Source organism: Symphalangus syndactylus, chromosome 2 (genome assembly GCF_028878055.3).
Source record: "Symphalangus syndactylus isolate Jambi chromosome 2, NHGRI_mSymSyn1-v2.1_pri, whole genome shotgun sequence".
In the NCBI taxonomy this organism is placed as follows: Eukaryota; Metazoa; Chordata; class Mammalia; order Primates; family Hylobatidae; genus Symphalangus; species Symphalangus syndactylus.
This window is the reverse complement of record NC_072424.2, coordinates 136484606-136498871: the sequence shown is the minus strand read 5'-3', so window position 1 is coordinate 136498871 and position 14266 is coordinate 136484606. Positions and strand designations below refer to the sequence as shown.

Genomic DNA, 14266 nt, shown 5'->3' with positions numbered 1-14266 from the left:
CAAACCACTCATCTAAAGTGGACCCTTCCCCTCTGCAAGTCACGTCTCCTTGTTTCGTCTGCAGCATGGCACGCAGGGGGGAATGTATTTAGTTGTTTGCCACTCATCTCACTCTGTGTGAACATAAATCCCGCGACAGAGAGAAGCCTGTCTGCCAGGGCAAGCACTCAGTAACTATCTGTAGGATAAATGAGTCCCCTAACACCTGTGTGAAGAGAGATCACATGGCAGGGCAACTTCCGAGACGGAGGCCACCAGAAGTAGACAGTAGCTCCCAACTTGAGGACTAGGTAGTTTGAGGGTGAGGGTGAGGGTGTGTGAGAGCGAAGGTGTGAGGTGTGAGATTGAGGGTGTGAGTGAGGGTGTAAGAGTGAGGGTGTATGAGAGTGAGGGTGTGAGAATGTGAGGGTGAGAGGGAGGATGTGTGAGTGAAGGTGTGACGGTGTGTGTGAGGATGTGTGTGAGGGTGTGAACGAGGGTAAGAATGAGGGTGAGAGTGAGGGTGTGTGAGGGTGAGGATGTATAAGTGAAGGTGTGAGGGTGTGAGAGTGAGGGTGACAGTGAGGGTGTAAGGGTGTGTGAGCGAAGGTGTGTGTGAGGGTGAGAGGGTGAGAGTGAGGGCATGTGAGTGAAAGTGTGAGGGTGTGAGAGGGTGTAAGGGTGTGTTGAGAGTGAGGGTGTGTGAGTGATGTGTGAGAGTGAATGTGTGAGTTAGGGTGAGTGAGGGTGTGAGGTTGAGAATGAGGGTGGGTGAGGGTGTGTGAGTGAGGGTGTAAGGGTGTGAGTGAAGGTGAGAATGAGGGTGGGTGTGAGTGTGTGAGGGTGTGAGTGTGTGAGGGTGGGTCAGCTGTGGGTGAAGGCATGAGTGAGGTTGTGTGAGTAAGCCTGTATGTGAGGTTGTGAGGTTGTATAGCCATGTGTATGAGACGTCACAGAGACAACGTGCACACCTAGCACTGAACAGAGACAAATACAACGCACGTGCAGCATTATTCTGAGTGAATTTTGATGCTGAATGAAATTCGAGTTCAAGTTCAAGTCTGAGCGGAGTTCACACTCCTAGTGGTGGTGGATGGCCTTGGATGCCTATCTCAGTCCTCGCCCTCCACAAGGTGGGGACTCCCAGAGCCCACCTGGAAAGCTTGGACAAGGGCTGACCTCCCAGAGGCCCCTTGTCACTCCTATAAAGGAAAAGGGCCAACATCCGCTTATTTGCCATCCAAACAACCTAAAAAGGCAAGCAGCAGCTAGATTTTTTCTTCCTCTGGATTCTGATTTTAGGAGAAACAAACAAACCATAAACCACCAAGCAATTACCTGGAATCGATTCAAAGAAACAAATTCCCAGGCCGCTCTGTTCCTCTACCAACTGGCCAGCACCGGTCCCCAGGGAGGTCTGGGGTGCTCAGGCCAGGCTGAGCCTGCCCCGGGAGACCTCAGGCTGACCCCACTCCCCGACACAACAGGACCAAGCCTACCTCGCCTCCCATCTCCCCTGACGGCGGCAACGGAGCATGCTGCTCAAGGGTGTTTGCTGTCCTAACTCGCTTAGAGTCCAGTCCCTGGGGCACCCCGAGGATCCCGAGGTCCCCAGTGCCCTCACGTCCAGCTGGCGACTACATGCTGCACACATAGCAGGTGGCATAGCAAGGACGGAACATGCCCAGCGTGGGCCGAGTGTGCAAGTGAACTTGCTCCAGTCCTTGGCCACTTACAATAAAAACATGCTCTCCAGGCTGACGGCTGCTCTCGGCTGCCCACCCTTGGTGGGAGGCCCTCTAACCTCAATGAGTCTACTGGGCTAGAAGTACCCCGAAATCCACTCCACAAAAGGAGGCAACAGATATTCCTGACAGTAAAAGAAAAATTCCGTTTTGCTCTTTTCAAGAAATAAGGTCTTCTTACCTAATGACAAGTACTACAAAAGTCAATGCGGTCAAAAATTTCAACCTGAGATCTGAAAAAGAAAGAAACTCTCATTAACGACCCTGGAAGTAAATTCCACTCGCGTTTTATTTTGAAAAATAAAAAACAGAAATGAAACAAAGCTCTTTGGACAAATGCTCCTCCCTCCAGACTTGGCCAGAGTCACCTGCAGCCCAGGAGAACGTTGGTCCCTTCCCAGGGCCAGGGTGGTGTCCAGGGAGGCCACAGCCACCATCCTCTGGTGGGGACAGATTCAGGAAAGGATCCCGCAAGCTCAGGGTGACTCACCCTGCTCTGCAGGGTACAGTCCTGCAGGACCCAGGCCGTTCTGATGGCCCCAAATGCCAGAGTAACCTGTTAGGCCTGTTGTGGCTCCTGGGGACCACGTGCCCTGGTCCCCAGCCTATGGGAATGGACCAGTCCCTGGGCCCTCAAGGAAGGCCCCTGACTTGGGAGACTCCAACCACTTCTTCCCCCACCTGAGTCACTCCCAAGCCACCCCTGCACTGATTCTGAAAGGGGCACTTACCCACATAAGGCATGTGACGTAGCTCGGAACACGCCCGCACTATCAAGAACAAGAGGTACAGAACGTACACCGCTGACACCACCATGAAGAAGACCTTCATTCCCTAGGAGGACACAAGGCAGCACTTGAGTCAGAACAGGGCCTCTGTGACCTTCTCCTCCCCGCACCACCACAGGCAGGAAAGCCACAGGTTTTTAGAAGGGACTTAAATCCTGAAGGTCCCTCCAGGAAGCAGAACAACGGGCTCCCACCTAGGACCATCTGCTCAGTCCCGCTGCGAGCACAGGCAGCTCCCCTGAGGTGGACGACACCCCAGGCCTTGCACATCAGCGGAGGAGAGCCCAAAACTCCTCCCACCAGGGACCTGTCCAGGCACAGTGGGTGCTCAGACTGCAGTGGCCACCATCTGTCTCTCTCACCCCTGGGGGTGGGGGCTGGCTCCCACCCTGCCCCTGCATGTGGGAAGGTGGCAGGTGTCCAAGAAAGCACCCAGGCTAGGCCCTGGGAATCCATGCGCCATCTCAACCATCAACCATTCCGGACCTCTGTTTTCTTATCTGTGACACGAGGGGCTTGAATTAAATGCCCTACAGGACCTAAGGTCAAAAAGCGCACAGTTCTGTAATGTCACAGCAAGCCAAAGCCCTTTTCTGAAGACAGAGCTGTGATGGGGAGAGGGCAGGCCCGTGGGTTCTGACAAGGGCCAGGCCGCGGGGTGGACAGTGTCTTTAGACGCAGCCCCCACTCCTCAATGGCTCCGGCCCACGCCATCCCCCCAGCCCTTTCCTGTCCTCTCAGTGCCAGAGCTCCCCTCTTACGGTCAAGGCTCAGAGCACAGGACAGCACAGCAGGAATTGGGATCATTTTTCTCAAAAGCACCTGAGTGACTTTAGTTGGGACCTTACGTAAAGCAAAGGGACTGGACTAGACCAGCGTGTTTAGCACCGAGAAGGCTCTGCTCTCCGGTGTCGTCTTCAGCAACAGACATGGGCCCTGGGGTCTGTTCCAGAGCCCACATGACTGGTTCTCCCCGACACCTGACTGGGAAGGGAAGAGCAGCCGACCAGAACCACAGTGACAGGGCCTCAAACTGCGTCAGCCACAAACCAAAGACTGGGAGTAAAAACATTGTTTTAGGCCGGGCGCGGTGGCTCACGCTTGTAATCCCAGCACTTTGGGAGGCCGAGGCGGGCGGATCACGAGGTCAGGAGATTGAGACCACGGTGAAACCCCGTCTCTACTAAAAATACAAAAAAAAAATTAGCCGGGCGTGATGGCGGGCGCCTGTAGTCCCAGCTACTCGGAGAGGCTGAGGCAGGAGAATGACGTGAACCCGGGAGGCGGAGCTTGCAGTGAGCCGAGATTGCGCCATTGCACTCCAGCCTGGGCGACAGAGCGAGATTCCGTCACAAAAAAAAAAAAAAAAAAAAACAAAAACATTGTTTCAAAGAGCTTTTCTGCCGGGTACAGTGGCTCACGCCTGTAATCCCAGCACTTTGGGAGGCCGAGATGGGTAGATCACTTGAGGTCAGGAGTTTGAGACCGGTCTGGCCATATGGTGAAACCTCCATCTCTACTAAAAATATACAAATTAGCCAGGTGTGGTGGCGCACCCCTATCATCCCAGTTACTCAGAAGACTGAGGCAGGAGAATCACTTGAACCCAGGAGGCGGAGGCTGCAGTGAGCTGAGATTGCACCACTGCACTCCAGCCTGGGCGACAGTGCAAGACTCCATCTCAAAAAAAAAAAAAAAAAAAAAAAATTTTCCCCAAATCTTCCACCCTTGAACTTTCTATGTAGTCCTTCCCAAGTAGTCAGTTAGCAAAAAGCTCAACAGAACAATTTAAGTCACAAAATTCAGTAATTTTACAAAACAGCATTAAGAAGAAAAATTGCGGCTGGGCGCGGTGGCTCACACTTGTAATCCCAGCACTTTGGGAGGCCGAGGCGGGTAGATCACGAGGTCAGGAGATCGAGACCACGGTGAAACCCCGTATCTACTAAAAATACAAAAAAAAAAATTAGCCGGGCGTGGTGGCAGGCGCCTGTAGTCCCAGCTACTCGGAGAGGCTGAGGCAGGAGAATGGCATGACTCCGGGAGGCGGAGCTTGCAGTGAGCCAAGATCGCGCCACTGCACTCCAGCCTGGGTGCCTGGGTGACACAGCGAGACTCCGTCTCAAAAAAAAAAAAAAAAAAAAGCAAAAAAGAAAAATTGCAGGCTTCATTAACAATCCTTACCTGAAAATTTCCGGTGTCAACTCGATACTGGTACATTGGATCATGTAATTCGTTAACTCTAAAAATTGACATTATAAATAATTATAGATTAATAACTACCTTTACTTTTTATTTTACATTTTTTCTCATTGACTTTTTGGTTTTTTTACTCATTAATGTAAACTACTTTCTACCAACAGTGAAGGATTTTTACAAAGCAATCCTAAATTTAAGAGAAATCCTGAATTTCATATTTCACATGAAAAAAACATACAATCCTATCAAGGGTCCACATTTATCAGTATTGGAAAGTTGCAGTATTTTTTATTACACAAAACCCTATACTATTTCTCTTGCAGTTTTAAGAGCTGTTTTTCCAGTCACCTTTTTAATGGCACATATGAGTACTAGGAAATTGACAAGTAAACAAAGAAAGCAATAAAAGCAAATAGAAACTTCCATGAGATTTTCAAAATGAAAATGGGTGGCTGAGATGACAGGGAATTGGGGACAGGGGACTGGGAGCAGACGGGATGACTCGCTTGGGTCACCGTGGCATGAAACTAGGCATGCTGGGCTCCGAAGTCACACCCGGAAACGGAGCTACTCCGTGAGTCCTATTCATGTGAACCAGGCTGCTACCACACTAGGCTTCTGCTGTGGGGCCATTTTACAGGATAAAGAGCAAGCGTGGGAGCAGGCATAGGGCTTGAAAGTGTGTGGACGCAGCACAGCATCGGTGGACAGTGGAGAGCCAGGAGCCACCCAAGATTCACTCCTACAACAGGGTCTCCCATCTCTAAAGGAGAAATCGAAAAGGACATGGTCTTTTTCATTTTCCATCGTAGACCAATAGAATCATGGATTCTTCACAACTCATTTAAGCAAAAACGAATGTGTCAGTTCAAGTCATATAGCTGTCCCCACTTACCCATGGTTTCGCTTTCTGCAGTTTCAGTTAACTGAGATCAGCTGCAGTCAGAAAATGTTAAATGGAATATTCCAGAAAAAAGCATTCCCTAAGTTTTAAATTGCATGCCAATCTGATAGCACAATGACATCCTGCACCATCCCCCCAGGGACGTGTGCCACCCCTTTGTCCCGTGTACCCCGGCTGCAAACGTGGCTCGCCCGTCAGTCAGCCACATCAACTGCTCCTGACACACAACCACCGACACTGTCATGGCTGCATGACCCTCCCGACATATCACAGGAAGCTCAGGAGCAGCCTAGGCCTATGTTACGATGCCTACACCACTCCCCTCACCTATCCCACACGCAGGGACTGGGGCATCTCACATCATCATCAGAAGAATACAGGATTATTTTGAAAAAGAGAGCACGTCACGTAACTTTTATTATAATATACTGTTATAGTTTTTCTATTTTATTGGTTATTATTAGCCTAACAATCTTTATCATAGGTATGTATGTATAGAGAAAAACATAACAGAGGGCGGGCGCTGGGGAGGTCAGAGTGGTGTCATCTTGGGCAGAGGTCGGGCCGGGCAGAACAGTGTGGGCGGCCCGACGGGGCAGGCAGGGCGGGCGTCTGGGCCTCGGCAGCCAGGTGGGCTGTCTGGAGGCAGCCTTCAGGGGTGTGGCTGGCTCTGAGGGGCGCTTGGGCCCCTTCCAGCCCAGGGCAGGTGGGCAAGCTGCGGGAGCCCATGGGTCCAGCAGCCATGTGTGGACCTTAAAGCCCTTTGTGGTCTTCAGAAGCACTTTGACAGCTCTGGGCTTTGTATTGCAAAGTAATCAAAGTGCTCTGTAGCCCCTGAAGCAGTTAGGCATCTGCGAAGTAGCCTGCGCAGACAGAAGCGCTTGGTGATCTCGGAAGCACACTGAGCTTGGAAGCCAAACCAAAGCCTTTAGTAAATATCGGATCATTCTGACTTCTCCGAAGCACGCTGGCATCTCTGAAACTGTGAGAACTGTGATGGGCAGTGGGAGGAAGAGGGAAGGGGGTCCATGGTGCTGGACTGGCATAAGGTCAAGTACCACCGGAGCAGCATGTGGGAAGGTGTCCCAGCAAGCGCAGCTGCCTCCGGGAGCCCGGTGATGTGGCCCCCTCAGCCGGCCAGCTCAGAGCTCTGTGTTGGGTTCAGAATGGGCTGGTAGCCCCAAGCGCCTGAAAACCCAGGAGGAGGATGATGTGGCTTGCTTCGCCGAGGTTATCGTGGGGCTCATCCTGCCGCAGAAGTAACTCCTCCTCGACAGAGCAGGAGCACCATTATCTTGGACAAACACTGCCACTTGCAGTTCCAGCTCCCTTTCTAACCTCATGCATTTCAAGGAAATCACCTCTTGAGATTCTAACAACAAGCAACCAGAAAAAGCAGATAGTAAAACACAGATAACACAGCTGGGCACAGAGGGAGGGGGGAAAAGTCTCTTGGGTAAGCACCAAATTTCACACTCATACCATGGGCCCCAGTAAAACAGTGGGCCCTAATAAGCACATTCCTTTCCCTTTAGGTGCACCAAGATAGGAAAGCTAAAAGCAGACATGGGGGGTATGCCTGCAGCTGCAGGAAGATGTATGGGAACAGACACAAAACTCTCCCTCCCAGATAAGCAAGACTAAGAGACACAGAAACATTTCGAGCCTGTGATAAGCTCTCCCACCCTGAACCCTTAAATACTCTTAGCCTGTAAGAGAGAGTGCCTCTGACCTAACTCAGCCAGAAGGCCCTCTCAGGTTTACTGTCCAAAATAAACCTATTTTTGACTGTTGAGCTGCTTTTCGTGTTTCTTTCCTCTTTAACACTTACATTTGGTGCTGAAACCCAGGACAGACGTTGGGGACAGAGGCTGTCTTGCAACCCAGGAAGCAGAGGGCAGCGGCGGCTCGTCCCAAGTTAACTCCTGGATGCTGAGAGTCTCTGGCCACGCACCCCGTCTTTTCTCTCACTTCACTTTTCCAGCGATTTGTGTGAGTAGGACAACTAATCTGAAGGGGCCTGCGAAGCTTGGGCCAGAGCTACTCCCCAGTGGGCTCTCAAAACCCTCAGGTCTCAGGAATCCAACTCCAACCACCAGCGATGGGTATTTTGCTCCCTAACCCTTGCTCCCTCTTCCTCCCTCTTCTTTCTCTCTGCCTCTCCCTCTCTCTTCCTCGCGCATGCCAGTTCGGGAGGCCCTTTGCTGATTCCAACTGGAACATCCAACATCAGACACTAATTCAGCTGACTGGTAAGATCTGCCTTCTCCTGGCTTTCTCATGGTACCTGAGAAAGTTCGGTCTGCCATCCCAGTCCTCAGAGGACCAGTGGGACTAAGCTAGAGGACATCTTGGGGGTGCCCTGTTTCTTCTCAGCTTAAAGGTCCTCTTTGGAAAGAAGATTCTGGGTCTCTTTTGTCTGGGGCTGCCTAATAAAAATAGACCCCCTGGGCCTCCTCTCACCAGTCCATATGGTGCCAAACCATCCCACATTCTCACGCCGCCCCTCTGGGCTGTCTCCTTCACAACCTTGCCAAACTTGGCTCACAGGGAAACCTAAAGCCAAAGTGTTTAGTTTTTGATTGCAACATGGCCTGGCCCCAATACAAACGAGATAGTAACAGCTGATCGCCCGAGATCGGCACCCTTTAACTTTCAGATTCTCGGGGACCTCGACAATTTTATCATCAGGAATGGCAAATGGCAAGAGGTTCCCTATATTCAGGCTTTCTTCTACCCTCTCTATGTCAAGCTTGCACCCCTCATGACCTCCTTCTTTTTTTTTTTTTTTGAGACAGAGTCTCACTCTGTCGCCAGGCTGGAGTGCAGTGGCACAATCTCAGCTCACTGCAACCTCTGCCTCCCAGGTTCAAGCGATTCTCCTGCCTCAGCCTCCCACGTAGCTGGGACTACAGGCATGCACCACCACGCCTGGCTAATTTTTTGTATTTTAGTACAGACGGCATTTCACCATGTTGGCCAGGATGGTCTCAATCTCCTGATCGTGATTGGCCTGCCTTGGCCTCCCAAAGTGCTGGGATTATAGGCGTAAGCCACTGCGCCCGGCCAACATCCTTCTCTTAAAAAAAAAAAAAAAAAAAACAAAAAACCCTCCCTAGGTCTCTCCTTTTTCCAAAACTCCTTCCTCCAAATGACTTTGATGAGTTGACAGAAGTAGGCTTCCGAATATCGGTAATAACCAACTTCTCCTAGCTAAAGGAGGATGTTCAAACCCATCGCCAAGAAGCTAAAAACCTTGAAAAAAGATTAGACGAACGGCTAGCTAGAATAAACAGCGCAGAGAAGATCTTAAACGACCTGATGGAGCTGAAAACCATGCCACAAGAACGACGTGATGCATGCAAAAGCTTCAGTAGCCAATTCGATCAAGTGGAAGAAAGGGTATCAGTGACGGAAGATCAAATGAATGAAATGAAGTGAGAAGAGAAGTTTAGAGAAAAAAAGAGTAAAAAGAAACAAACAAAGCCTCCAAGAAATATGGGACTATGTGGAAAGACTAAATCTATGTTTGATTGTTGTATCTGAAAGTGACAGAGAGAATGGAACCAAGTTGGAAAACACTCTGCAGGATATTATCCCCCAGGAGAACTTCCCCAACCTAGCAAGGGAGGCCAACATTCAAATTCAGGAAATACAGAGAATGCCACAAAGATACTCCTTGAGAAGAGTAACCCCAAGACACGTAATTGTCAGATTCACCAAGATTGAAATGAACGAAAAAATATTAAGGGCAGTCAGAGAGAAAGGTCGGATTACCTACAAAGGGAAGCCCATCAGACTAACAGCTGATCTCTCAGCAGAATCTCTACAAGCCAGAAGAGAGTGGGGGCCAATATTCAACATTCTTAAAGAAAAGAATTTTCAACCCAGAATTTCATATCAAGCCAAACTAAGCTTCATAATTGAAGGAGAAATAAAATCCTCTACAGACAGCAAATGCTGAGAGATTCTGTCACCACCAGGCCTGCCTTATAAGAGCTCCTGAAGGAAGCACTAAACATGGAAAGGAACAACCGGTACCAGCCACTGCAAAAACATGCCAAATTGTAAAGACCATCAATGCTAGGAAGAAACAGCATCATTTAACAAGCAAAATAACCAGCTAACATCATAATGGCAGGATCAAATTCACACATAACAATATTAACCTTAAACGTAAATGGGCTAAATGCCCCAATTAAAAAGACACAGACTGGCAAATTGGATAAAGACTCAAGACCCACCAGTGTGATGTATTCAGGAGACACATCTCATGTGTAGAGACACACATAGGCTCAAAATAAAGGGATGGAGGAAGATCTACCAAGCAAATGGAGAAAAAAAAAAAAAAAAAACGGGTTGCAATCCTAGTCTCTGATAAAACAGACTTTAAACCAACAAAGATCAAAAGAAACAAAGAAGGGCATTACGTAATGGTAAAGGGATCAATGCAACAAGAAGAGCTAACTATCCTAAATATATATGCACCCAATACAGGAGCACCCAGATTCATAAAGCAAGTCCTTGGAGACCTACAAAGAGACTTAGACTCCCACACAATAATAATGGGAGACTTTAACACCCCACTGTCAACATTAGACAGATCAACGAGACAGAAAGCTAACAAGGATATCCAGGACTTGAACTCAGCTCTGCACCAAGCAGACCTAACAGACATCTACAGAACTCTCCATCCCTAATCAACGGAATATACATTCTTCTCAGCACCACGTCACACTTATTCCAAAATTGACCACATAGTTGGAAGTAAAGCACTCCTCAGCAAATGCAAAAGAACACAAATCATAACAAACTGTCTCTCAGACCACAGTGCAATCAAATTAGAACTCAGGATTAAGAAACTCACTCAAAACCTCACAACTACATGCGAACTGAACAACCTGCTCCTGAATGACTACTGGGTAAATAACGAAATGAAAGCAGAAATAAAGATGTTCTTTGAAACCAATGAGAACAAAGACACAACATACCAGAATCTCTGGGACACATTCAAAGCAGTGTGTAGAGGAAAATTTATAGCACTAAATGCCCACAAGAGAAAGCAGGAAAGATCCAAAATTGACACCCTAACATCACAATTAAAAGAACTAGAGAAGCAAGAGCAAGCACATTCAAAAGCTAGCAGAAGGCAAGAAATAACTAAGATCAGAGCAGAACTGAAGGAGATAGACACACAAAAAAACCCTTTAAAAAAAATCAATGAATCCAGGAGCCGGTTTTTTGAAAAGATCAACAAAATAGACCGCTAGCAAGATTAATAAAGAAGAAAAAAGAATCATATAGACGCAATAAAAAATGATAAAGGGGATATCACCACCGAACCCACAGAAATACAAACTACCATCAGAGAATACTATAAACACCTCTATGCAAATAAGCTAGAAAATCTAGAAGAAACAGGTAGATTCACTCCCCTAAGACAACACCAGGAAGAAGCTGAATCTCTTAATAGACCAATAACAGGCTCTGAAATTGAGGCAATAATTAATAGCTTACCAATGAAAAAACGTCCAGGACCAGACGGATTCACAGCTGAATTCTACCAGAGGTACAGAGAGGAGCTAATATTACTCTTTCTGAAACTATTCCAATCAATAGAAAAAGAAGGAATCCTCCCTAACTCATTTTATGAGGCCAGCATCATCCTGACACCAAAGACTGGCCAGAGACACAACAAAAAAAGAGAATTTTAGACCAATATCCCTGATGAACATTGATGCGAAAATCCTCAATAAAATACTGGCACACCGAATCCAGCAGCACATCAAAAAGCTTATCCACCACGATCAAGGTGGCTTCATCCCTGGGATGCAAGGCTGGTTCAACATACACAAATCAATAAACGTAATCCAGAATATAAACAGAACCAAAGACAAAAACCACATGATTATCTCAATAGATGCAGAAAACGCCTTTGACAAAATTCAACAGCCCTTCATGCTAAAAACTCTCAATAAACTAGGTATTGATGGGACGTATCTCAAAATAATAAGAGCTATTTAAGACAAACCCACAGCCAATATCATACTGAATGGGCAAAAACTGGAAGCATTCCCTTTGAAAACTGGCACAAGACAGGGATGCCCTCTCTCACCACTCCTATTCAACATAGTATTGGAAGTTCTGGCCAGGGCAGTCAGGCAGGAGAAAGAAATAAAGGGTATTCAATTAGGAAAAAAGGAAGTCAAATTGTCCCTGTTTGCAGATGACATGATTGTATATTTAGAAAACCCCATCGTCTCAGCCCAAAATCTCCTTAAGCTGATAAGCAACTTCAGCAAAGTCTCAGGATACAAAATCAATGTGCAAAAATCACAAGCATTCCTATACACCAATAACAGACAGAGAGCCAAATCATGAGTGAACTCCCATTCATAATTGCTTCAAAGAGAATAAAATACCTAGGAATCTAACTCACAAGGGATGTGAAGTACCTCTTGAAGGAGAACTACAAACCACTGCTTAACGAAATAAAAGAGGACACAAACCACAAAATGGAAGAACATTCTATGCTCATGGATAGGAAGAATCAGTATCATGAAAATGGCCATACTGCCCAAGGTAATTTATAGATTCAATGCCATCCACATCAAGCTACCAAGGACTTTCTTCACAGAATTGGAAAAAACTACTTTAAAGTTTATATGGAACCAAAAAAGAGCCCACATTGCCAAGACAATCCTAAGCAAAAAGAACAAAGCTGGAGGCATCATGCTACCTGACTTTATACTACAAGGCTACAGTAACCAAAACAGCATGGTACTGGTAACAGAACAGAAATGTAGAACAAGGGAACAGAACACAGCCCTCAGAAACAATATCACACATATACAACCATCTAATTTTTGACAAACCTGACAAAAACAAGAAACGGGGAAAGGATTCCCTATTTAATAAATGGTGCTGGGAAAACTGCCTAGCCATATGTAGAAAGCTGAAATTGGATCTCTTCCTTACACCCTGCACAAAAATTAATTCAAGATGGATTAAAGACTTAAATGTTAGACCTAAAACCATAAAAACCCTAGAAGAAAACCTAGGCAATGCCATTCAGGACACAGGCATGGGCAAAGACTTCATGACTAAAACACCAAAAGCAATAGCAACAAAAGCCAAAATAGACATATGGGATCTAATTAAACTAAAGAGCTTCTGCACAGCAAAAGAAACTGCCATCAACCTACAGAATGGGAGAAAATTTTTGCAATCTACTCATCTGACAAAGGGCTAATATCCAGAATCTACAAAGAACTTAAACAAATTTACAAGAAAAAAATCAAACAATCCCATCAAAAAGTGGGTCAAGGATATGAACACTTCTCAAAAGAAGACATTTATGCAGCCAACACATGAAAAAATGCTCATCATCACTGGCCATCAGAGAAATGCAAATCAAAACCACAATGAGATATCATCTCACACCAGTTAGAATGGTGATCATTAAAACGTCAGGAAACAACAGGTCCTGGAGAGGATGTAGAGAAAGAGGAACACTTTTACACTGTTCGTGGGAGTGTAAACCAGTTCAACCATTGTGGAAGACAGTGTGGCGATTCCTCAAGGATCTAGAAGTAGAAATACCATTTGACCCAGCCATCCCATTACTGGGTATATACCCAAAGGATGACAGATCATGCTACTATAAAGACACATGCACATGTATGTTTATTACAGCACTATTCCCAATAGCAAAGACTTGGAACCATCCCAAATGTTCATCAATGATAGACTGGATTAAGAAAATGTGACACATATATACCATGAAATACTATGCAGCTATAAAAAAGGATGAGTTCATGTCCTTTGTAGGGACATGGATGAAGCTGGAAACCATCATTCTCAGCAAACTATCGCCAAGGACAGAAAACCAAACACCACATGTTCTCACTCACAGGTGGGAATTGAACAATGAGAACACTTGGACACAGGGTGGGGAACATCACACAACAGGGCCTGTCATGGGGTGGAGGGAGGTTGGAGGGACAGCATTAGGAGATATATACCTAATGTAAATGATGAGTTAATGGGTGCAGCACACCAACATGGCGCATGTATATGTATGTAACAAACCTGCACGTTGTGCACATGTACCCTAGAACTTAAAGTGTAATTTAAAAAAAAATTTAAAAATAGGATTGTCTATAAGGTTTTATTAAAAATTAGGGTTCATATTAATAGCAAACGAATGCAAGGATAAAATTTAACTTTCTCTGTTAAACAGGATTTTTATGTAATAAAAAGGATGAGGAATGGTTTTTGCTTTCCAATGTTTAACTCATCATTTTGGCAAAGCAAACACTTAATGGTAATCTAAAGTTCTATTTCATACTATCAAGTGTTTCAAATTTTCAACATATTTAACAGGCTTCCCCAAATCAAACTTTAGTCTCAAGGTTGTCTTTCCTAACCCCCAGCCTTTGGGTGCTGCAGAGGGCCCCTGGAGCATCCAGAAAAGAGGTAAACAAGATTATTTGACATGTTTAGGTATATGAAATTGCCAAGATAATGCCCAATAGGTTTTATTTGACGGAATAATATTAACATAAGTTCCAAAACTGTATGGCATGTCTAAGGTTCTAGTATCTAAATATGTGCTATTAATCACAAGTAAGGTTACGTTGCGTTACTGT

General features: G+C 46.3%; 1 protein-coding gene across 8 annotated transcripts in view; it reads right to left on the bottom strand.

The window, feature by feature from the left end:
• Positions 1–14266, bottom strand: part of TMEM181 (transmembrane protein 181) — a 101282-nt gene that overhangs the window by 7908 nt on the left and 79108 nt on the right. For all 8 annotated transcript variants that reach the window (XM_055268311.2, XM_063632727.1, XM_055268321.2 and 5 more), the window contains 3 exons: positions 4697–4754; positions 2456–2558; positions 1906–1957 (listed from right to left, as the gene is read on the bottom strand). In XM_055268311.2, the coding sequence (XP_055124286.2) occupies positions 1906–1957; positions 2456–2558; positions 4697–4754 (213 nt within the window). The remainder of the gene's footprint in view (positions 1–1905; positions 1958–2455; positions 2559–4696; positions 4755–14266) is intronic.